At 42.7% G+C, this 26,129-nt stretch overlaps 1 protein-coding gene across 3 annotated transcripts in view; it reads right to left on the reverse strand.

Moving 5' to 3' along the window:
- Positions 1-26,129, reverse strand: part of SLC9A9 (solute carrier family 9 member A9) — a 1,256,356-nt gene that overhangs the window by 533,915 nt on the left and 696,312 nt on the right. For 2 of the 3 annotated variants that reach the window (XM_077290810.1, XM_077290809.1), the window contains exon 12: positions 6,241-6,394. In XM_077290810.1, the coding sequence (XP_077146925.1) occupies positions 6,241-6,394 (154 nt within the window). Of the gene's footprint in view, positions 1-4,625; positions 5,743-6,240; positions 6,395-26,129 lie in introns of those variants that run through there. The other variant, XM_077290811.1, reaches the window with a different exon arrangement.

The following is a 26,129-nucleotide window of genomic DNA, read 5'->3' on the forward strand; positions in this document are numbered from 1 at the left end:
TTGTGTTCCTTGGTCTTCATGATGCTCTCTGTGCTTCAAACAGAACCCTGAGACAATCACAGAGGAGGTGCATTTATACGGAGACTTGATTACACACAGGTGGATTATATTTATCATCATTAGGCATTTAGGACAACATTGGATCATTCAGAGATCCACAATGAACTTCTGGAGTGAGTTTGCTGCACTGAAAGTAAAGGGGGCGAATAATATTGCACACCCCACTTTTCAGTTTTTGAATTTACACAAAAATTTTAAATAACCAATAAATTTTGTTCAACTTCACAATTGTGTTCCACTTGATGTTGATTCTTCACCAAAAATTTACGTTTGGTATCTTTAAGTTTGAAGCATGATATGTGGGAAAAAGTTGAAAAGTTCCAGGGGGCCGAATACTTTCGCAAGGCACTGTATATAGAATGTGGGATTTTAGTGTTCCCTTTATTTTTTGAGCAGTGTATATGGATGTACATCGTAAATGAGCTGGGATTAAATAAATTACAATCTTAAAAATAAATAGTGGTGAGTAGGTATTACATGGAGTGCCAATTTAATAAAACTGTCTGGCCTGTTTGCAGTTGGATTTATAATTTTGTAGCAGTCAGTAAAATTAATGTTATGTTCTGCAGCTCTCCTTTACTATGCAAAATCTTGCTAAATTCCCAATTGTATAAGTACTACACAGGCATTCATGTCACACTTTAATTCTTAAAACTCATCTGAAGTTCTACAATATGGTACGTTATGCTGTCGGAGGTGTTCTCAAGAGGTCAACTGTAACGTGAGGGATAATCCGGCAAGTGTACAATTACCACACATCGCCCATACAGTATACATGAATGTATATGCTACTGGCATTAAAGTGATTATCTAGTAAGGTATTTGAAAACTGGTTTCCTAAATCACTAAATCACAATATATGTTACAAATTTCAAAAGTAGTGCAAGACTGGTACATCTCATACTTTGCTAGGATATTTTCTGTAGCTTAAACCTCAATGTTATAAATACCTTATGTTTTAGACTATAAGACACACTTTTTACCAACAAAAAATCCGGTCGAAAAGTCTGTGCTTCTTAACGTCTGGCAGATTTCTCTGATCAAGGAGAATACTGACACAACATCTGTCACAGGTTTACCATGACATAGAGGGGCCATTAGACCATGGTGTCTGATTTCACGTACTCCTGCACTGATTAGAAGCACTTCACTATCATATCAAACAGTGCAGATTTCTCTTAGGCGTCTCTGAAGTTTCCCTGCTTTGATGATCTCAGCTGTTCAGTGTTGGCCAATCCCCTCTGATATATATGCGCCCTGGTTATCAGAATTGCCAGCGTTAGTTTTATACTGCCTGCCGTGGAGTTGAAGGTGTTTGCTGAGGAGGCGTTTGGAGTGTTGTTCTAAAAACGGTTGCTTGGTGATTTGTTTGTGTGCATATCCTCATCCTCTCCTATTTGGATGTTCCTTCATTTTACTTCCCAGTGTTCCACTCTGCAGTTTGCGAGTGCATATTTGTATGATTGGTGTTTTCAATTATCCTTGTGCGTCTGCCCTTGTTAGTCTGGTTTGTGTTTTTTTTTACATGCAACTACTCCCAAACTCCCTGGATGGGGAGGGGACAGATAAGGGCTGATTCAACAGCTCAACAAGGTACATGGCCCCTGCATCATCACCATTAAAGTAATCTGGGTAGCAGGGATAGCTAGGGCACCCCTAGGTTTAGGAATAGGGAAGGAGCTCATAGCCTCAGATTAACAAACTACATTCACATGACAGCAACCTTCTCAAACACAAAGAGAACTGCGTTCTCTTGTCCGGCTCCACACTGATTGTTCTTATTGGTGAAAGGCAGGAAAAAGCTACTGTTACATTATGAGTAGCTGAATGAGCTTTCAGGTTATGTGATCTGTCTTAAGCCTGGGAAATGTGGTAATGTGTACAGTATGGTTGTGTATATGTACATGTAGCAGGGCTATGTGTGTGTAGCAGAGTTGTATGTGTATGTAGCAGAACTGTGTGAGTTGATGTAGCTGAGCTGTGTGTGTGTTGATGTTGCTGATTTGTGTTTTTGTGCATGTAGCACAGCTGGTATATATGTAGAAGAGCGGTGTTAATATGTAAGAAAATGTAACATGCATGTACTCTATATGCAGCAGTGTTGTGTATACGTGTGTGCTGCATATAGTGTAAATAACATTCATGCTGTAAATCTATAATTGTATAGTACAGTTATTGGTAAAAGTGTTGAAACCCTTGAAATTGATCCAGAAAATGAAGTATTTCTCCCAGAAAATTATTGAAATTACACATGTTTTGTTATACATGTTTATTTCCTTTGTGTGTATTGGAACAACACAAAAAAACTGAGAAAAAAGGCAAATTGGAAATAATTTCACACAAAAACCCAAAATATGAGCTGAACAAAATTGTTGGCACCCTTAACTTAATATTTGGATGCACAACCTTTGGAATAAATAACTGCAATCAATCGCTTCCTATAACTATTAACCCATTACTTTCCAAATTAGCAATTTTCATTTTTTTAATGACAGATTTTAATGATTTGGGTCCTAATGAATCAGAAACATAATTTGCAAAATTTTTTCAAGTACGAATTTTTCAGAAAAGGGCATCCCAATATTCAATTAAAAATGACAATGACATGATTTCCTATTTTGTAAACATTAATTTTACAAACACAACACAAAAATTGGACCTAATTATAAAAATTATAAAATCTTAGTTGCTAGAAACTAAAGATTAGGCGTCCCCAAAAAAGGACATTGGTAGATAATGGGTTAACAAGCTTCTTACACCTCTCAACTGGAATTTGGGACCAGTTTTCTTTTGCAATCTGCCCCAGGTCTCTCATATTTGATGGGTGCCTTCTCCCAACAGCAATTTTAAGATCTCTCCACAGGTGTTCAATAAGATTTAGATCCAGACTTATGCTGTCCACTTCAGAACTCTCCAGCACTTTGTGTAATAATTATAGGGGATAACTCAGGAGACTCTTTGCGTGGAACAAGACAACTACAGGACACAGTTTTACAAGTGGTAAAGTCTATATTATCACACGGTGATTCAAACAGGTGCAGAGAGAAACTCAAGTCCACAACACTTGGAGTAAATATTAAACGCAGCTTGGCAGTCTATAGGGAACTTCAAAGGAAAATGCAATCACGCAGAAAGTCTATGAAGCACAATTATTCTTGAGGATACTTGACACAAATAAGTCCTTGTTTTAGTCCAAACACAGATAGATATGCTTATAAGGCAGTTCAAATAATATCTTAGCTCAACCAGGGAGGCCTGGGTAATAGTCTCAGGTTTTTGCAGAGCAGCAACAGCTTACATGACCAGCAAATGCAGATGGAAGTAAACACGAGCAGCAGATGAAGGAGGATTACTGGAAACTGATATATGCAGCAGGAACTCAGAGCAGAGTAGCAGGATCATCACACAGGTTCACAGGAGCAGGTATATAGCCAAGGAGTCATCAGAGTCAGGAGCTGGATGCAAGGCAGAATACTCTAGCACAGACTGAAGGCTGGGGTAGAGTTTTATAGCAGGAAGACACAGTGCACATGAGACCAAAGACACCATCTTGGAAAAGGGCAGTAATGCACAAAAGGTAATAAAAAAATGTTCAGAGTCCTGACACTTTGCTTCCATCCATTTCTAGGTCCTTCTTGAAGTATGTTTGGGACCAATGTTCTACTGGAAAACCCATGAACTTGGACACAAACCCAGCTTTCTGACACTGGGCACTATATTGTGACCCAAAATATTTTGGGAATATTCAGATTTCATGATGCCTTGCACACATTCAAAGCACCCAGTGCCAAAGGCAGCAAGAAAAAAACAAAAAATCTTTGAACCTCCATCATATTTGTTCTTTTCTTTGTAGCCTCATTCTGTTTTTGGTAAACAGTAGACTGATGTGCTTTACGAATAAGCTCTATTTTGGTCTCATCTGTTCACAAGATGCCGTCCCAGAAGGATTTTGGCATGCTCACATTTATTTTTGCAAATTACAGTCTAGCTATTTTATCTCTCTGCGTCATCATTGGGGTCTTTATGGGTCTCCTGCCATAGTGTTTTATTTCATTCAACTGTCAACGGATAGTTCACAGTGACACTGATACACCCTGAGTCTTCAGGACAGCTTGAATTTCTTTGGAACTTGATTGGGTCTGCTTATCCACCATCCGGACTATCCTGCGCTGCAAACTTTTATCAAGTTTTCTCAGCTATCCAAATCAGGAAGATTAGCCATGGTGCTATGGGTTAAATCAGAAATGCCACCTAGTAGTCCTAAACTGTTAGAATCAGTTAAGTATAGTGATCACCAATACCAATCAAATAAAAAATATATATTTTTATTAAGTTATCAAAAACATGCAAACACAAACACTTATAAAAACAGGTGCCTCCAGTATGTGGGACTAGCAATAATGGACATGTGCATGCTGTTATTGGCCCTATATAATTACATGACTCTATGGCATAGAACAGATAGAAACAATGAACCCATTAATATACAAATGCATATGAATAGAAACACTACTATCGTCTTATGCAGGCCAGTGGTTAATTAAATTGACAGTGCTTAGAGTTGTAATGCTATCATCATAAAGTGTAGGGGATTGCTTCCTCATGGAGCGTGTCAGGGAGGAAGATGACTGACATTAAATATTGGTGTATCCAATAAAATGTTATGTGGTGCGGCACGTGATACGGAGTAAATCAGTATAATTCGCTGTGAGAAGGTTGGATGAATATGGCACATGACGTCATGTGCCCACCCCATCACGCGACTCACGGCTTAAGGTCTTCGACTCACAAGCCAGCAGCGAAGTCAAATGCCATGGGTTGAAAACTTCTTCACTATGTTGTGCACCGTGGACAAAGGAACATCAAGATCTCTGGAGATGGACTTGGAACCTTAAGATTGTTGATACTGTTCAACAATTTTAATTCTTAAGTCTTTAGACAGTTATGTTCTCTTATTTCTGTTCTCCATGCTTAGTGTGGCATTAACACAGACACAAAAATACAAATATTAAGTCAACTTCTCCCCCTTTCATCTGGTTGCAGGTATCATTTTCATATTGCCCACACCTGTTATGCTTGAAACAAAGTTGTTTACTCACAATTTGGGGGGTTCTGTTTGAAATTATGACCAATTTGCCTTTTTTTCTGCTTTTTTGTGTTGTTCCAATACACACAAAGGAGATAAACATGTGTATAACAAAACACGTTTAATTGTAATATTTTTCAGGAGAGAAATACTTCATTTTCTGGAACCATTTCAAGAGTGCAAACACTTTTGGCCATGACCGTACAAGCTGCAGAGAAACACTAGCAATAGATCTATTACCTCCATATTCTACTCTAGAGAATAAAAAATAGTGATATTGACCATTTCACGTCTTACTCTTTACACATATAGAAATGTTTTTTAATTAGTAGGAAATACGGTATGTTTTTCCTATATTCAGCTATGTAAACCTGGGGTGCATCTTATAGTGATCTGCATCCTACTGTCCAAAATATATGGTATATTTTCTAAAAGTGTTTCCCTCAAATCTTCTCCTGACTTCTTTTAGTCTCCAGAGTAACGTTGTGTACACTGAGAGATTGGTCTCACATGTTCTTGTCTTCAGTTGACTACTAATCCTGGTTTCTTTCTTTGCTTTATTGACTTTACTTCTGTTCTTTTCTCCTGGTTCTTCACTGGGAGTAAATATTATAAAATGAGAATTACCATCGCTCCTACAGCTTGCCAATCATGAACCTAAATGGAGATCCTTCTCCTTCTGTACAGAGAATAGTGCCTATTCAAGTCTTTAACATTTACTGAAAAGGGCTAGATTACTCTACAGCAATGCTTTGGAGGATAAGCTATGTATACTGAGTTTGAGAAGTGGGTATAGTTATATGCTTCAGCCTTTTTATGTACAATCAGTCCAGTATCCTCCAATTATTATGGTAAATTATCCCAATTCACTCACTTAGCAGATTATATGGTTTAAAGGTACAAATACACGATTTATGGTACACCATAGTCTAGGCAGTACATGAGAAAATATCTATCTTTAGTATATTGACTTTAGCCTTTCTGTGTAGCCACAAAGATCACATATATTAACAATATTCACTGTTTAGAGTAAAGATAAAAAACATATTTAGTCTCCCAATCTCTGAATATCATTCTAATTGTGCATAACTAACCTGATTTGAAGCCATGTCAGCATTGGGGTCGTGCCACCTCCAAAAACCCACACTGTGAAGAAGACGACCAGCAACGTTGTGGTGAACATCATCTGTTTCGGCTGAGAATCTGTATCTCGAATAGCAAGTGCAAAAGCTATGGCACCACGTAAACCTGCAGGAAGAAATTGTGTATAATTATGAGCTGAAAATGTACGTTATATGATTTAAAGAATAAATAAATCACATTTTGAGTGGTGTAAGAAAAATCATAAAAACAAAATTTCTCTGGAGTGGCACCAATCCCTTGCACTCAGTACTGTGTCTCACATGGGTCCCCTGTTATCAACATGCACAGCTTGTCCAAATAGGAAGAAAAAACAATCACACTCCAACCTCTCAACCATGGCCAAGACCAAAGAGTGGTCTAAGGATTCCAGGGACAAAATTGTAGACCTGCACATGGCTTGGATGGTGTCATAGTTTGTTTGGAAGTTTTGGCTGGTACCTCAGGGTTAAGGTTCCCCTACCAACCATTAAGAGTTTTGGCTCCTTCAAACCTGTTTGGCACTCCTAATCAACTCATTACCTGCATTAAAGACTGCTCTCTAACATTGTCACCTTTATATAAGACTCCTGTCCACAGACTCAATTAATCAGTCAGACTCTAACCTCTACAACATGGGCAAGACCAAACAGCTTTGTAAGGATGTCGGAGACAAGATCATAGACCTGCACAAATCAGGAATGGGCTAAAAAACCATAAATAAGATGTTGGGTGAGAAGGAGATAACTGTTGTAATAGTAAGAAACTGGAAGAAATACAAAATAACTGTCAATCGACATCGATCTGGGGGGGCACCATGCAAAATCTTACCTCGTGTGGTATCCTTGATCTTGGGGAAGGTGAGAGATCAGACTCAAACTAGATGGGGGAACTTGTTATTGAGCTCAAGGCAGCTGGGACCACAGTCACCAAGAAAACCATTGGTAACAGATTACACTGTAAAGGTTTAAAATCCTGCAGTGCCTGCAAGGTCACCTGCTCAAGATGGCACATGTGCAGGCCCGTCTGAAGTTTGCCAACGAAAACCTGGATGATTATGTGTGTAATTGGGAGAAGGTGCTGTGGTCAGATGAGACAAAAATTGAGTTTTTTGGTATTAACTCAACTCGCCGTGTTTGGAGGAAGAGAAATGCTGTCTATGACCCAAAGAACACTGTCAAGTGTGGAGGTAAAAACATTATGTAGTGGGGTGTTTCTGCTTAAGGCACAGGACTGCTTCACTGCATCAATGGGAGACTGGATGGTGTCAAGTACCTTAAATACTGAGTGATAACCTCCTTTGCTCCACCAGGACCTTAAAAATGGGTCGTGGCTGGGTCTTCCAGCAAGACAGTGACCCAAAACATGCAGCCAAGGCAACAAAGGAGTGGTTCAAAAAGAAGCACATTAAGGTCATGGAGTGGCCTAGCCAGTCTCCAGACCTTAATCCCATAGAAAACTTATGGAAGAAGTTGAAGCTCCGAGTTGCCAAGCAACAGCCTCAAAATCTTAATGATTTAGAGATTATCTGCAAAGAGGAGTAGACCAAAATTCCTCCTGACAAACCTCATCATCAACTACAAAAAAAGTCTGACTGCTGTGCTTGCCAGCAAGGGTTTTGCCATCAAGTACTTAGTCTTGTTTGCCAGAGGGATCAAAAACTTATTTCTCACTGCAAAATGCAAATACATTTACATAATTTATACAATGTGATTTTCTGTATTTTAATTTTTGATAGTCTATCTCTCAAAGTTAAAATTAACCTACCATTAAAATTATAGACTGCTCATGTCTGTCAGTAGGCAAACTTACAAAATCAGCAAGGAATCAAATACATATTTCCCCCACTGTCTACATATATACACAGTATTTTTGAGTAACATGTAAATAGCTTTTTTATTCTATAAACTACTGACATGTTTTTAAATTTCCAATCACTGAATTTTTTATTTATTTTCAGAAAATGAGAAATGTTCAAAATAAAAAATGCAGTGCTTGCAGAGCTCAAATAATGCAAAGAAAACAAGTTCTTAATCATTTAGAAACAATACTAATGTTTTAACTCAGAAAGAGTTAATACATCAATATTTTGTGGAATAACCATGATTTTAATCACAGCTTTCATGCGTCTTGGCATGCTTTCCACCAGTCTTTCACACTGCTTTTGGGTGACTTTATGCCAATCCTGGTACAAAAATTTAAGCAGTTCTTCTTTGTTTGATGACTTGTGAGTATCCATCTTCCTCTTGATTACATTCCAGAAGTTTTCAATGGGGTTCAGGTCTGGAGATTGGGTTGGGCATGACAGGGATTTGATGTGATGGTCCTTCATTCACATATTGACCTAGCTGTGTGGCATGGCACATTGTCCTGCGGGAAAAACAAGTCCTCAGAGTTGGGGAACATTGCCTGAGCAGAAGGAATCATGTCATGAATCCCAATGGCTAGGGATAGCAAGGGACAAGCAAAGTATTAGAAAATATCGGACGAGCTCTAGGGTGATGGAACCTGGGCTGACCGCTGCCCTACGCCTGACAAACGCAACTAGAGATAGCCAGGGAGCGTGCCTACGTTGGTTCTAGACGCCACGCACCAGCCTAAGAGCTAACTAGTACTGCAGAGAAAATAAAGACCTCACTTGCCTCCAGAGGAATGAACCCCAAAAGGTATAGTTGCCCCCCACATGTATTGACGGTGAAATGAGAGGAAGGCACACACATAGAGATGATATATATAGGTTCAGCAAATTGAGGCCCGCTGTAAACTAGAAAGCAGAACGATACAAAAGGGGTCTGAGCGGTCAGCAAAAAACCCTAATCAAAAAACCATCCTGAGATTACAAGAACCCATGTGCCAACTCATGGCACATGGGGAGAACCTCAGTCCACTAGAGCTACCAGCTAGCATAGAGACATAATAAGCAAGCTGGACAAAAAAACCAACAACTGAAAATCAGCACTTAGCTTATCCTGAAAGATCTGGGAGCAGGTAGGCAGGAACCAAACAGAGCACATCTGAATACATTGATAGCCGGCAAGGGAATGACAGAAAGGCCAGGTAAAATAGGAAACACCCAGCCTCTGATGGACAGGTGGAAACCAAAGGCCGCAACCCACCAAAGTCACCCAGTACCAGCAGTAACCACCAGAGGGAGCCCACAAACAGAATCCACAACAGTACCCCCCCTTGAGGAGGGGTCACCGAACCCTCACGAGAACCCCCAGGGCGATCAGGGTGAGCTCTATGGAAGGCGCGGACCAAATCAGTCGCACGAACATTGGAGGCGACCACCCAGGAATTATCCTCCTGACCATAACCCTTCCACTTAACCAAATACTGGAGTTTGCGTCTGGAAACACGAGAATCCAAGATCTTCTCAACAACATACTCCAATTCTCCCTCCACCAGCACCGGAGCAGGAGGCTCAACCGAAGGAACAACGGGCACCTCATACCTCCGCAACAACGACCGATGGAACACATTATGAATAGCAAACGATGCTGGGAGATCCAAACGAAAAGATACAGGGTTAAGAATCTCCGAGATCCTATAAGGACCGATGAACCGAGGCTTGAACTTAGGAGAAGAGACCTTCATAGGGACAAAACGAGAAGACAACCACACCAAATCCCCAACAAGAAGTCGGGGACCCACGCGGCGACGGCGATTAGCAAACTGCTGAGTCTTCTCCTGAGATAACTTCAAATTGTCCACCACCTGGTTCCAAATCTGATGCAGCCTGTCCACCACCACGTCCACTCCAGGACAATCCAAAGACTCCACCTGACCAGAGGAAAAACGAGGATGAAACCCCGAATTACAAAAAAAAGGAGAGACCAACGTGGCAGAACTAGCCCGATTATTAAGAGCAAATTCGGCCAGTGGCAAAAAAGCAACCCAGTCATCTTGATCAGCAGAAACAAAACACCTCAAATAAGTTTCCAAGGTCTGATTAGTTCGCTCTGTCTGGCCATTCATCTGAGGATGGAATGCAGACGAGAAAGACAAATCAATGCCCATCTTGGCACAAAACGTCCGCCAAAATCTAGACACAAACTGGGATCCCCTGTCAGAAACGATATTCTCCGGAATCCCATGCAAACGAACCACGTTCTGAAAAAATAAAGGGACCAACTCAGAGGAGGAAGGCAACTTAGGCAAGGGCACCAAATGAACCATCTTAGAAAAGCGGTCACACACAACCCAGATAACGGACATTTTCTGTGAAACCGGGAGATCAGAAATAAAATCCATGGAAATGTGCGTCCAAGGCCTCTTCGGGATGGGCAAGGATAACAACAACCCACTGGCCCGAGAACAGCAAGGCTTAGCTCGAGCACACACTTCACAAGACTGCACAAAGGTACGCACATCCCTAGACAAGGAAGGCCACCAAAAAGACCTGGCCACCAAGTCTCTAGTACCAAATATTCCAGGATGACCAGCCAACACAGAAGAATGGACCTCGGAGATGACTCTACTGGTCCAATCATCCGGAACAAACAGTCTTTCTGGTGGACAACGATCCGGTTTATCCACCTGAAACTCCTGCAATGCACGTCGCAAGTCTGGGGATACGGCGGGCAATATTACCCCATCCCTAAGGATACCAGTAGGCCCAGAGTCTCCAGGAGAGTCAGGCACAAAACTCCTGGAAAGAGCATCTGCCTTCACATTCTTTGAACCTGGCAGGTATGAAACCACGAAATTGAAACGAGAAAAAAACAACGACCAACGAGCCTGTCTAGGATTCAAACGCCTGGCAGACTCAAGGTAAATGAGATTCTTGTGATCAGTCAAGACCACCACACGATGTTTAGCACCCTCAAGCCAATGACGCCACTCCTCAAATGCCCACTTCATGGCCAAAAGCTCCCGATTACCCACATCATAATTGCGCTCGGCGGGCGAGAATTTTCTAGAGAAGAATGCACATGGCTTCATCACCGAGCCATTAGAACTTCTCTGTGACAAAACCGCCCCCGCTCCAATCTCGGAAGCATCAACCTCAACCTGAAAAGGAAGTGAAACATCTGGTTGACACAACACAGGAGCAGAAGAAAACCGGCGCTTAAGTTCCTGAAAGGCCTCCACGGCCGCAGGAGACCAATCAGCAACATCAGCACCCTTTTTAGTCAAATCAGTCAAAGGTTTAACAATACTGGAAAAATTAGCAATGAACCGACGATAAAAATTAGCAAACCCCAAGAACTTCTGAAGGCTCTTAACAGATGTAGGTTGTGTCCAGTCACAAATCGCCTGAAGCTTGACGGGATCCATCTCAATAGTAGAAGGAGAAAAAATGTACCCCAAAAAAGAAATCTTCTGGACTCCGAAGAGACACTTTGAGCCCTTCACAAACAGAGAATTGGCCCGCAGAACCTGAAACACCTTCCTGACCTGTAGAACATGAGACTCCCAGTCATCAGAAAACACCAAAATATCATCCAAATACACAATCATAAACTTATCCAGATATTCACGGAAAATATTGTGCATAAAGGACTGAAAGACTGACGGAGCATTGGAGAGTCCAAAAGGCATTATCAAATACTCAAAATGGCCCTCAGGCGTATTAAATGCGGTTTTCCACTCATCACCCTGTTTTATCCGCACCAGATTATACGCACCGCGAAGATCTATCTTAGTGAACCACCTAGCCCCCTTAATGCGAGCAAACAAATCAGTCAATAATGGCAATGGATACTGATACTTGACTGTAATCTTATTCAGAAGGCGATAATCTATACAAGGCCTCAGGGAACCATCTTTTTTTGCCACGAAAAAAAAACCTGCTCCCAGAGGGGACGAAGATGGACGAATATGTCCCTTTTCCAAGGACTCCTTAATATAATTCCGCATAGCAGTATGCTCTGGCAGTGACAGATTAAATAAACGACCCTTAGGGAACTTACTGCCAGGAATCAATTCTATAGCACAGTCACAATCTCTATGCGGAGGCAGCGAATTGAGCTTAGGCTCCTCAAAAACATCCCTATAGTCAGACAAAAACGCAGGGATCTCAGAAGGAGTAGATGAAGCGATTGAAATCGGAGGTGCATAATCATGAACCCCCTGACATCCCCAGCTTAACACAGACATTGTTTTCCAGTCCAGGACAGGATTATGAGTTTGTAACCATGGCAGACCAAGCACTAGTACATCATGTAAATTATACAGTACAAGGAAGCGAATCACCTCCTGATGAACGGGAGTCATGCGCATGGTCACTTGTGTCCAATACTGCGGTTTATTCATAGCCAATGGTGTAGAGTCAATTCCCTTCAGAGGAATAGGAACTTCCAGAGGTTCCAGACTAAAACCGCAGCGTTTAGCAAATGACCAATCCATAAGACTCAGGGCAGCGCCCGAATCCACATAGGCATCGACGGAAATGGAAGACAGTGAAAAAATCAGAGTCACAGACAAAATGAACTTAGGCTGCAGAGTACCAATGGCAAAATATTTATCAACCCTTTTTGTGCGTTTAGAGCATGCTGATATAACATGAGCTGAATCACCACAATAAAAACACAATCCATTTTTCCGCCTATAATTTTGCCGTTCACTTCTGGACTGAATTCTATCACATTGCATAGTCTCAGGTGCCTGTTCAAAAGACACCGCCAACTGGTGCACGGGTTTGCGCTCCCGTAAATGCCGATCAATCTGAATGGCCATAGCCATCGACTCATTCAGACCTGTAGGCGTAGGGAACCCCACCATAATATCCTTAATGGCCTCGGAAAGACCATTTCTGAAGTTTGCAGCCAGGGCGCACTTATTCCACTGAGTAAGCACCGACCATTTCCGAAATTTTTGACAATATATTTCCGCTTCATCATACCCCTGAGAGAGGGCTAATAAAGCCTTTTCAGCCTGAATCTCCAGGTTGGGTTCCTCATAGAGCAATCCCAATGCCAGAAAAAACGCATCCACATTGAGCAATGCAGGATCCCCTGGTGCCAATGCAAATGCCCAATTCTGAGGGTCGCCTCACAGGAAAGATATTACAATCTTGACCTGTTGAGCAGGGTCTCCAGAGGAGGGAGATTTTAAAGAAAGAAACAATTTACAATTGTTCCTGAAATTCAGGAAGGTAGATCTATCTCCAGAAAAGAACTCTGGAATAGGAATTCTAGGTTCAGACATGGGAGTGTGAACAACAAAATCCTGTATGTTTTGAACTTTTGCCGCGAGATTACTCAGGCTGGAAGCCAAACTCTGGACATCCATGTTAAACAGCTAATATCAGAGCCATTCAAGGGTTAAGAGGAGGTAAGAAGCAGCTAGACAGCAATTAAGGGCTAGGCAGCAAAACTCTGAAGGAAAAAAAAAATAAAAATAAATAAATTTCCCTTAAACACTTCTTTTTCTCCTGCTTCAGCCCAAACAATTAACACTTTGTGGGCCGGCTATACTGTCATGAATCCCAATGGCTAGGGATAGCAAGGGACAAGCAAAGTAATAGAAAATATCGGACGAGCTCTAGGGTGATGGAACCTGGGCTGACCGCTGCCCTACGCCTGACAAACGCAACTAGAGATAGCCAGGGAGCGTGCCTACGTTGGTTCTAGACGCCACGCACCAGCCTAAGAGCTAACTAGTACTGCAGAGAAAATAAAGACCTCACTTGCCTCCAGAGGAATGAACCCCAAAAGGTATAGTTGCCCCCCACATGTATTGACGGTGAAATGAGAGGAAGGCACACACATAGAGATGATATATATAGGTTCAGCAAATTGAGGCCCGCTGTAAACTAGAAAGCAGAACGATACAAAAGGGGTCTGAGCGGTCAGCAAAAAACCCTAATCAAAAAAACATCCTGAGATTACAAGAACCCATGTGCCAACTCATGGCACATGGGGAGAACCTCAGTCCACTAGAGCTACCAGCTAGCATAGAGACATAATAAGCAAGCTGGACAAAAAAACCAACAACTGAAAATCAGCACTTAGCTTATCCTGAAAGATCTGGGAGCAGGTAGGCAGGAACCAAACAGAGCACATCTGAATACATTGATAGCCGGCAAGGGAATGACAGAAAGGCCAGGTAAAATAGGAAACACCCAGCCTCTGATGGACAGGTGGAAACCAAAGGCCGCAACCCACCAAAGTCACCCAGTACCAGCAGTAACCACCAGAGGGAGCCCACAAACAGAATCCACAACAGAATCAACAGTTTTTTTGGATAACCTTGTATGCGGCTTAATTCATACGTCCTTCGCAAAGATTAGCCTCCCCAATTCCAGCCTTGCTGAAGCATCCCCAGATCATCACCGATCCTCCACCAAATTTCACAGAGGGTGCAAGATACTGTTCCTTGTACACCTCTCCCGGACTCCGTCTAACCATTACACGCCCAGGTGTTGGACATAGCTGAAAATTAGACTCAAGCGAAAAGATTACCTTACTCAAGTCCTGTATGGTCAATCCTTATGGTCATTGGAAAACTTCAGCCTGGCTCTCCTTTGCTTCTCATTGATGAAAGGCTTTTTTCTAGCTTTACATGCCTCTTGGAGCCTGTTCCAAACTGTTCTTGACATGCATTTCACCCCAGCTGTCATTTGCCATTCCTTTTGCAGATCATTTGATGTCATCCTGTGGTTGCTGAGTGACATTTGAATAAGATGATGGTCATCCCGGTCAGTGGACAGTTGTTTTTGCCCTCTGCCGGTCTGTAGCTTTGTTGTTCCCAATCTCTGCTGCTTGACCTTGTTGTAATGGACTTCCGTCTTAGAAATTTTAAGGATGAAGGCAACATGCCGCTCACTGTATCCCTCTGCTAGTAAAGCTAGAATTGAGCCCTTGTTTTCCTCACTCAAGACTTTTCTTTTCAACTCCATTGGCATGGTTAAAAGTTATGTTTTCATTCTTATTACTTTTGGGATATTGCTAGCAATTGTTTTGCCAACCAGCTTGTCCTATTGCAAGAGAATTGTGAACACCACAGCAGTGCTTTTTATACATTCCTTCATTAAAGAAGATTTGGTTCAGTGATCACCTACTCAGAAGCACATAAAGTACAATGAGGTGTACTCTGGTTGGAATTCAACTGACACTGGAATGGAATGGCTGTCAGACATGTAGAGAAGCTGATTTTTATAAAAGTGCAGTGGTCTCTTAATTTTGCCAGAGCTGTATATACTGGATGTAGGCACATATATAAACACAGGCAGGCTACAAATTATCCAGTATTATTTCAAAATATTAACTCTTTGCAAGGACAATTAAGGAGATCTGATAACTGTAATGATATTTTGTGTATACTGCATCTTTCACTCTTTTTCCTATTTGTATACGTATACTATGTTGTAGTGCATCTTATAACAGAAAGAACCATTTATTTGGAAACTGAATAGTGTTGTCTATGTCTGAGCCTGCTGTGTAATGTCTTTATCACAAATAAATAATTGTATTCCAGGGCTTATAGACTGCAGGCAGGATTCAGAGACATGACTCATCTTAAAGATCACACACGTCCATCTACTATTATTTTAATTTCTTACAAGTAAAATAATGAGCGATGTCTATTACACAGCATTCCCTGAATCATTACCAGTGGCACTGTCTCTTCTTCACTAGGTGACATATTACATGGAAGTAATGAACGTCTGCAATTCCTTCTCTCCAAGCCCAGTTAATGACCTATTCTTGACAGGCAGACATGAATGCACAGCACACAAAAGCCAGCCACAGTACGGGCAGATAAATAGTCCCATAGGAGAAGCAATCTGTAACTAAATGTCATTACAGACAATATACAGACTCTTATAATTAGAGGAAGTACAATATGCAGAACATTTATGTATCACTCAAGGTCTCCGTACATCATGTAACCTGTTGTTTTACTAGATGCTAGATTTGTTGCGTTGTATATTTCACAAGTTCATACGCAGTAGGTGCTTTCTCTACTGATCAGAGTTGCCCATACTGCTTTACTGCTGTGACTTTTTGCATGAGGATGTTCTTTTCCTTCACAGATACAACTAAATGAGTAATATATGTTGCTGTGACACATCAGGTGCTGCATCAGATATCACATCTAGGGAAGTCATTTTATATACTCATCAATGGGAAGCCAAGAAAATGTTTGTCTTTTCTAGCATATCCCTACATTTATTCATGTAACATGTCCAAAAAAAAATGAGTGTGGTACCTTCCCAAAATCCCTGTGCGTCTCTGAACCTGCTGCGGTTTTCCTTTTTCGCTGGGGTCATGTAGTTCTTCCCATCTATGATGGTGCCTAATCATACTTGGAAGAGTCTGATCCTGGTTGAACAATGTCTCGCACTGTGGTTCTTCCCCTCTATGATGTTGCACAATCAAGCTTGGCTGCGTATGATCCTGGTTTAACAACATGATTTCACAAGATCATGCTGTTCGACCATGCTTAGATGCTGCCAAGCATGAATAGGAAGCATCTTAGAGGAGAAGAACTACACAGTGAGATCATGTTGTTCAACCAGGGTCAGATGCAGCTGATCGGTTATTAAGGAGGGAGGACTACAGGCCCCAATAGAAAACCCTTACAGGAAATCTGTCACCAAATTTGACCTATCTAAAGTATTAATATGGGCATACAGGTTATCGACAGCTGAAAAGAGTGATACCTGTGTACCTTATATCAGATGGCTTGTTGCTGATAACTCATCCTCTATCCATTTATGTAACTGACCTCTTCCAGGCAACGGGGAAGATGCTGCCTGGAAGACAACTCTTCCTCAGCACTTCATCTTTATATATCTCACCTCCCATCATTGTTACTCTCTCCCTGTGACATTGACCACTTGAGAACAAATCTTGCATGTGCGCATTGGTGTTATCTCTCTTTCCCACAGTCTTCCGCCTCTCTATGGACATACGCAGGTGTTCCTTGCATGATTAGAGATACGCACCGGAGAACACTAGGAATGGCACATGCACAGAAGGCACTTGATGCCTGTGCCAAACTGTATTTCCCAAATTAATAGTTTAGATAGGGCAAATCCTTTTGGAAGTGCATTGAACAGCAGGGTGGATTGCTGCTGTGGGAAAAAAAAAAATCTCTTTAAATCTTCAGCTTAGCGAGTGTGAACGAGCTGAGTGTGACCAGAGCATAAGTGCGAACGGTGGTAAGTGTGTGACTTGGGATTCAGTGACTTTGGATACAGGGAGTTTCCAAGGGTAGAATTACTGAATTGCTGTCTGTATTTTACTAATATTTTGCATTTATTTTTTATTTAACGTTTCTGTCTGGTGCAATCCCCATTAGGAAATGTGCTCCACTATTGTTAATGCCATCCAGTGCACATCTTGCCACATGTATGCAATCCTTGAACAGCCGGTCGAGGGTGCATACTGCTGTGCGAGATGTGAGCACGTTGCTCATTTGGAAGCCCAGATACTGCATCTAAATCTGCAGCTGGCAACACTGAGATCCATTGACAATATGGAAAGGAGTCTTCTGCTCACTGAGCAGACGCTCAATGTGATAGATGAGGGGGGATGGTAGGATGGAGCTGCAAGACAGTGGAGCAGCAAGCTGGGTGACAGTTAGAAAGCAGGGTAGAGGGAAGAGTGCCAGGGAGGCTAGTCCTGATCTGGCACACCCTAATAAGTTTGCTAAGTTGGCAGATGAGGGGGGTGTCAGTGCAGGGGTAGCACTGCTGCAGCCAGGCATGTCCTCTGAAAGCCGGAGGAGTGACTGCTACAGTAAGGAGGGAAATAGGAGAGCAGTGCAGGCCAGACAGGTGCTGGTAGTGGGGGACTCAATTATTAGGGGAACATATAGGGCAATCTGTCACAAAGACACAAAGACAGGGAACGTCGAACGGTGTGCTGCCTACCTGGCGCTCAAGTCCGACACATCGTTGATCGGATTGACAGATGGTGCACACTGGCACAAATGACAAAGTTAGAGGTAGGTGGAAGGTCCTTAAAAATGATTTCAGGGAATTAGGCTGCAAGCTGAAAGCCAGGACCTCCAAGGTGGTATTTTCTGAAATACTGACTTTACCACGTGCCACGCCAGAGAGGCAATGGGAGATTAGGGAGGTTAATAAGTGGCTGAAGAATTGGTGTAGAAAGGAGGGGTTTGGGTTCCTAGGGAACTGGGCCAACTTCTCAGTTGGCAACAGGTTCTACGGTAGGGATGGGCTGCACCTCAATGGGGAAAATGGTTAGAAGGTTGGAGGAGTGTTTAAACTAGGGATTGGGGGGAGGGTACTCATTTTATAGCAGGGGGAGATAGTGTAGATCGATACCAGGGCACAAATAATGACATTGGGGGTGGCATGGGGTGTGGGGTTAGAACAGTTAATAATTTAAGAAAGAATAGAGGTACAGAGAGATACATAAAGTATATGTATACTAATGCCAGAAGCCTCACCAACAAAATGGAGGAATTAGAATTAATTTTGTTGGAGCATAATTATGACATGGTAGGGATATCTGAGATATGGCTGGACAAGAGCCATGACTGGACTGTTAACTTACAAGGCTATAGTCTTTTCAGAAATGACCGAATGGATAAGCGAAGGGGGAGGTGTTGTGGATTCTGTTTGTGGGCTCCCTCTGGTGGTTACTGCTGGTACTGGGTGACTTTGGTGGGTTGCGGCCTTTGGTTTCCACCTGTCCATCAGAGGCTGGGTGTTTCCTATTTTACCTGGCCTTTCTGTCATTCCCTTGCCGGCTATCAATGTATTCAGATGTGCTCTGTTTGGTTCCTGCCTACCTGCTCCCAGATCTTTCAGGATAAGCTAAGTGCTGATTTTCAGTTGTTGGTTTTTTTGTCCAGCTTGCTTATTATGTCTCTATGCTAGCTGGTAGCTCTAGTGGACTGAGGTTCTCCCCATGTGCCATGAGTTGGCACATGGGTTCTTGTAATCTCAGGATGGTTTTTTGATTAGGGTTTTTTGCTGACCGCTCAGACCCCTTTTGTATCGTTCTGCTTTCTAGTTTACAGCGGGCCTCAATTTGCTGAACCTATATATATCATCTCTATGTGTGTGCCTTCCTCTCATTTCACCGTCATTACATGTGGGGGGCAACTATACCTTTTGGGGTTCATTCCTCTGGAGGCAAGTGAGGTCTTTATTTTCTCTGCAGTACTAGTTAGCTCTTAGGCTGGTGCGTGGCGTCTAGAACCAACGTAGGCACGCTCCCTGGCTATCTCTAGTTGCGTTTGTCAGGCGTAGGGCAGCGGTCAGCCCAGGTTCCATCACCCTAGAGCTCGTCCGATATTTTGTATTACTTTGCTTGTCCCTTGCTATCCCTAGCCATTGGGATTCATGACAGTATAGCCGGCCCACAAAGTGTTAATTGTTTGGGCTGAAGCAGGAGAAAAATAAGTGTTTAAGGGAAATTTTTTTTTTTTTTCCTTCAGAGTTTTGCTGCCTAGCCCTTAATTGCTGTCTAGCTGCTTCTTACCTCCTCTTAACCCTTGAATGGCTCTGATATTAGCTGTTTAACATGGATGTCCAGAGTTTGGCTTCCAGCCTGAGTAATCTCGCGGCAAAAGTTCAAAACATACAGGATTTTGTTGTTCACACTCCCATGTCTGAACCTAGAATTCCTATTCCAGAGTTCTTTTCTGGAGATAGATCTACCTTCCTGAATTTCAGGAACAATTGTAAATTGTTTCTTTCTTTAAAATCTCGCTCCTCTGGAGACCCTGCTCAACAGGTCAAGATTGTAATATCTTTCCTGCGAGGCGACCCTCAGAATTGGGCATTTGCATTGGCACCAGGGGATCCTGCATTGCTCAATGTGGATGCGTTTTTTCTGGCATTGGGATTGCTCTATGAGGAACCCAACCTGGAGATTCAGGCTGAAAAGGCTTTATTAGCCCTCTCTCAGGGGTATGATGAAGCGTTAATATATTGTCAAAAATTTCGGAAATGGTCGGTGCTTACTCAGTGGAATGAGTGCGCCCTGGCTGCAAACTTCAGAAATGGTCTTTCCGAGGCCATTAAGGATATTATGGTGGGGTTCCCTACGCCTACAGGTCTGAATGAGTCGATGGCTATGGCCATTCAGATTGATCGGCGTTTACGGGAGCGCAAACCCGTGCACCAGTTGGCGGTGTCTTTTGAACAGGCACCTGAGACTATGCAATGTGATAGAATTCAGCCCAGAAGTGAACGGCAAACTTATAGGTGGAAAAATGGATTGTGTTTTTATTGTGGTGATTCAGCTCATGTTATATCAGCATGCTCTAAACGCACAAAAAGGGTTGATCAATCTTTTGCCATTGGTACTCTGCAGCCTAAGTTCATTTTGTCTGTGACTCTGATTTTTTCACTGTCTTCCATTTCCGTCGATGCCTATGTGGATTCGGGCGCTGCCCTGAGTCTTATGGATTGGTCATTTGCTAAACGCTGCGGTTTTAGTCTGGAACCTCTGGAAGTTCCTATTCCTCTGAAGGGAATTGACTCTACACCATTGGCTATGAATAAACCGCAGTATTGGACACAAGTGACCATGCGCATGACTCCCGTTCATCAGGAGGTGATTCGCTTCCTTGTACTGTATAATTTACATGATGTACTAGTGCTTGGTCTGCCATGGTTACAAACTCATAATCCTGTCCTGGACTGGAAAACAATGTCTGTGTTAAGCTGGGGATGTCAGGGGGTTCATGATTATGCACCTCCGATTTCAATCGCTTCATCTACTCCTTCTGAGATCCCTGCGTTTTTGTCTGACTATAGGGATGTTTTTGAGGAGCCTAAGCTAAATTCGCTCCCTCCGCATAGAGATTGTGACTGTGCTATAGAATTGATTCCTGGCAGTAAGTTCCCTAAGGGTCGTTTATTTAATCTGTCACTGCCAGAGCATACTGCTATGTGGAATTATATTAAGGAGTCCTTGGAAAAGGGACATATTCGTCCATCTTCGTCCCCTCTGGGAGCAGGTTTTTTTTTCGTGGCAAAAAAAGATGGTTCCCTGAGGCCTTGTATAGATTATCGCCTTCTGAATAAGATTACAGTCAAGTATCAGTATCCATTGCCATTATTGACTGATTTGTTTGCTCGCATTAAGGGGGCTAGGTGGTTCACTAAGATAGATCTTCGCGGTGCGTATAATCTGGTGCGGATAAAACAGGGTGATGAGTGGAAAACCGCATTTAATACGCCTGAGGGCCATTTTGAGTATTTGGTAATGCCTTTTGGACTCTCCAATGCTCCGTCAGTCTTTCAGTCCTTTATGCACAATATTTTCCGTGAATATCTGGATAAGTTTATGATTGTGTATTTGGATGATATTTTGGTGTTTTCTGATGACTGGGAGTCTCATGTTCTACAGGTCAGGAAGGTGTTTCAGGTTCTGCGGGCCAATTCTCTGTTTGTGAATGGCTCAAAGTGTCTCTTCGGAGTCCAGAAGATTTCTTTTTTGGGGTACATTTTTTCTCCTTCTACTATTGAGATGGATCCCGTCAAGGTTCAGGCGATTTGTGACTGGACACAACCTACATCTGTTAAGAGCCTTCAGAAGTTCTTGGGGTTTGCTAATTTTTATCGTCGGTTCATTGCTAATTTTTCCAGTATTGTTAAACCTTTGACTGATTTGACTAAAAAGGGTGCTGATGTTGCTGATTGGTCTCCTGCGGCCGTGGAGGCCTTTCAGGAACTTAAGCGCCGGTTTTCTTCTGCTCCTGTGTTGTGTCAACCAGATGTTTCACTTCCTTTTCAGGTTGAGGTTGATGCTTCCGAGATTGGAGCGGGGGCGGTTTTGTCACAGAGAAGTTCTAATGGCTCGGTGATGAAGCCATGTGCATTCTTCTCTAGAAAATTCTCGCCCGCCGAGCGCAATTATGATGTGGGTAATCGGGAGCTTTTGGCCATGAAGTGGGCATTTGAGGAGTGGCGTCATTGGCTTGAGGGTGCTAAACATCGTGTGGTGGTCTTGACTGATCACAAGAATCTCATTTACCTTGAGTCTGCCAGGCGTTTGAATCCTAGACAGGCTCGTTGGTCGTTGTTTTTTTCTCGTTTCAATTTCGTGGTTTCATACCTGCCAGGTTCAAAGAATGTGAAGGCAGATGCTCTTTCCAGGAGTTTTGTGCCTGACTCTCCTGGAGACTCTGGGCCTACTGGTATCCTTAGGGATGGGGTAATATTGTCCGCCGTATCCCCAGACTTGCGACGTGCATTGCAGGAGTTTCAGGTGGATAAACCGGATCGTTGTCCACCAGAAAGACTGTTTGTTCCGGATGATTGGACCAGTAGAGTCATCTCCGAGGTCCATTCTTCTGTGTTGGCTGGTCATCCTGGAATATTTGGTACTAGAGACTTGGTGGCCAGGTCTTTTTGGTGGCCTTCCTTGTCTAGGGATGTGCGTACCTTTGTGCAGTCTTGTGAAGTGTGTGCTCGAGCTAAGCCTTGCTGTTCTCGGGCCAGTGGGTTGTTGTTATCCTTGCCCATCCCGAAGAGGCCTTGGACGCACATTTCCATGGATTTTATTTCTGATCTCCCGGTTTCACAGAAAATGTCCGTTATCTGGGTTGTGTGTGACCGCTTTTCTAAGATGGTTCATTTGGTGCCCTTGCCTAAGTTGCCTTCCTCCTCTGAGTTGGTCCCTTTATTTTTTCAGAACGTGGTTCGTTTGCATGGGATTCCGGAGAATATCGTTTCTGACAGGGGATCACAGTTTGTGTCTAGATTTTGGCGGACATTTTGTGCCAAGATGGGCATTGATTTGTCTTTCTCGTCTGCATTCCATCCTCAGACGAATGGCCAGACGGAGCGAACTAATCAGACCTTGGAAACTTATTTGAGGTGTTTTGTTTCTGCTGATCAAGATGACTGGGTTGCTTTTTTGCCACTGGCCGAATTTGCTCTTAATAATCGGGCTAGTTCTGCCACGTTGGTCTCTCCTTTTTTTTGTAATTCGGGGTTTCATCCTCGTTTTTCCTCTGGTCAGGTGGAGTCTTCGGATTGTCCTGGAGTGGACGTGGTGGTGGACAGGCTGCATCAGATTTGGAACCAGGTGGTGGACAATTTGAAGTTATCTCAGGAGAAGACTCAGCAGTTTGCTAATCGCCGTCGCCGCGTGGGTCCCCGACTTCTTGTTGGGGATTTGGTGTGGTTGTCTTCTCGTTTTGTCCCTATGAAGGTCTCTTCTCCTAAGTTTAAGCCTCGGTTCATCGGTCCTTATAGGATCTCGGAGATTCTTAACCCTGTATCTTTTCGTTTGGATCTCCCAGCATCGTTTGCTATTCATAATGTGTTCCATCGGTCGTTGTTGCGGAGGTATGAGGTGCCCGTTGTTCCTTCGGTTGAGCCTCCTGCTCCGGTGCTGGTGGAGGGAGAATTGGAGTATGTTGTTGAGAAGATCTTGGATTCTCGTGTTTCCAGACGCAAACTCCAGTATTTGGTTAAGTGGAAGGGTTATGGTCAGGAGGATAATTCCTGGGTGGTCGCCTCCGATGTTCATGCGACTGATTTGGTCCGCACCTTCCATAGAGCTCACCCTGATCGCCCTGGGGGTTTTCGTGAGGGTTCGGTGACCCCTCCTCAAGGGGGGGGTACTGTTGTGGATTCTGTTTGTGGGCTCCCTCTGGTGGTTACTGCTGGTACTGGGTGACTTTGGTGGGTTGCGGCCTTTGGTTTCCACCTGTCCATCAGAGGCTGGGTGGTTCCTATTTTACCTGGCCTTTCTGTCATTCCCTTGCCAGCTATCAATGTATTCAGATGTGCTCTGTTTGGTTCCTGCCTACCTGCTCCCAGATCTTTCAGGATAAGCTAAGTGCTGATTTTCAGTTGTTGTTTTTTTTGTCCAGCTTGCTTATTATGTCTCTATGCTAGCTGGTAGCTCTAGTGGACTGAGGTTCTCCCCATGTGCCATGAGTTGGCACATGGGTTCTTGTAATATCAGGATGGTTTTTTGATTAGGGTTTTTTGCTGACCGCTCAGACCCCTTTTGTATCGTTCTGCTTTCTAGTTTACAGCGGGCCTCAATTTGCTGAACCTATATATATCATCTCTATGTGTGTGCCTTCCTCTCATTTCGCCGTCATTACATGTGGGGGGCAACTATACCTTTTGGGGTTCATTCCTCTGGAGGCAAGTGAGGTCTTTATTTTCTCTGCAGTACTAGTTAGCTCTTAGGCTGGTGCGTGGCGTCTAGAACCAACGTAGGCACGCTCCCTGGCTATCTCTAGTTGCGTTTGTCAGGCGTAGGGCAGCGGTCAGCCCAGGTTCCATCACCCTAGAGCTCGTCCGATATTTTGTATTACTTTGCTTGTCCCTTGCTATCCCTAGCCATTGGGATTCATGACAGGGAGGTGTGTGTCTATATGTAAAATCTTCCTTAAAACCCATCCTGCGTGATAATATAGGTGAATTTAATGAAAATGTAGAGTCCCTGTAGGTGGCGATAAGGGGAGGGGGAAAAATAATAAATTACTGATAGGGGTTTGTTATAAGTCCCCAAAAATAATGGAAGCAACAGAGAATATCCTCATAAAGCAAATAGATGGAGCAGCGACTCAAGGAGAAGTCATTATTATGGGGGACTTCAACTACCCTGAAATAGATTGGGGAACAGAAACCTGCAGTTCCAGCAAAGGTAATAGATTTTTGACAACTATGAGAGACAATTACCTTTCACAACTGGTTCAGGACCCAACAAGAAGGGGGGCACTGCTAGACCTAATATTAACCAACAGGCCAGACCGCATAGCAAATATAAGGGTTGGGGGTCACTTGGGAAATAGTGATCACATAATAATAAGTTTTCATGTATCCTTTAATACGATGTGTAGTAGAGGGGTTACAAGGACACTAAACTTCAGGAGGGCACATTTCCAACGGATGAGAGATGATCTTAGTGCAATTAACTGGGACGATATCCTGAGACACAAAAATACACAAAGAAAATGGGAGACGTTTATTAGCATCCTGGATAGGACCTGTGCACAGTATATACCGTATGGGAATAAACATACTAGAAATAGGAGGAAACCAATATGGCTAAATAGAGCTGTAAGGGGTGCAATAAGGGACAAAAAGAAAGCATTTAGAGAATTAAAGCAAGTAGGTAGTGATGAGGCATTAAATAAATACAGAAAATTAAATACATTCTGTAAAAAGCAAATCAAGGCAGCAAAGATTGAGACAGAGAGACTCATTGCCAGAGAGAATAAAAATAATCCCAAAATATTCTTTAACTACATAAATAGTAAGAAACTAAGAAACTAAAAAATGATAGTGTTGGCCCCCTTAAAAATAGTGTGGGTGAAATGGTGGATGAGGAAAAAGTCAATATGCTAAATGACTTTTTTTCAACAGTATTTGCACAAAAAAATCCCATGGCAGACAATATGATCAGTGATAACAAAAATTCTCCATTAAATGTCACTTGCTTAACCCAGCAGGAAGTACGGTGGCGTCTAAAAATCACTAAAATTGACAAACCTCCGGGTCCAGATGGGATACACCCCCAAGTACTGCAGGAACTAAGTACAGTCATTGATAAACCATTATTTCTAATCTTTAAAGATTCCATAATAACACGGTCTGTACCACAGGACTGGAGTATAGCAAATGTGGTGCAGTATTCAAAAAGGGGACAAAAACTGAACTTGGAAATTATAGACTAATGAGCTTAACCTCTACTGTGGGTAAAATCCTGGAGGGTATTCTAAGAGATGCTATGCTGGAGTATCTGAAGAGGAATAAAAGCTCACAGACACAAAAAGAGGACTTAAATATCCTCCAAAAAAAATGAAAAAAGTGACAGAGAAAAAAGCAGAGATGATTGCCTGCTGAAGCCTCCAAACAAATGCACTATCAGTATCTGAAGAGGAATAACCTTATGACCCAATATCAACATGGGTTTACTAGGAACCGTTCCTGTCAGACTAATCTGATCAATTTCTA

This window comes from Ranitomeya variabilis, chromosome 2, assembly GCF_051348905.1.
Source record: "Ranitomeya variabilis isolate aRanVar5 chromosome 2, aRanVar5.hap1, whole genome shotgun sequence".
Taxonomy (NCBI): Eukaryota; Metazoa; Chordata; class Amphibia; order Anura; family Dendrobatidae; genus Ranitomeya; species Ranitomeya variabilis.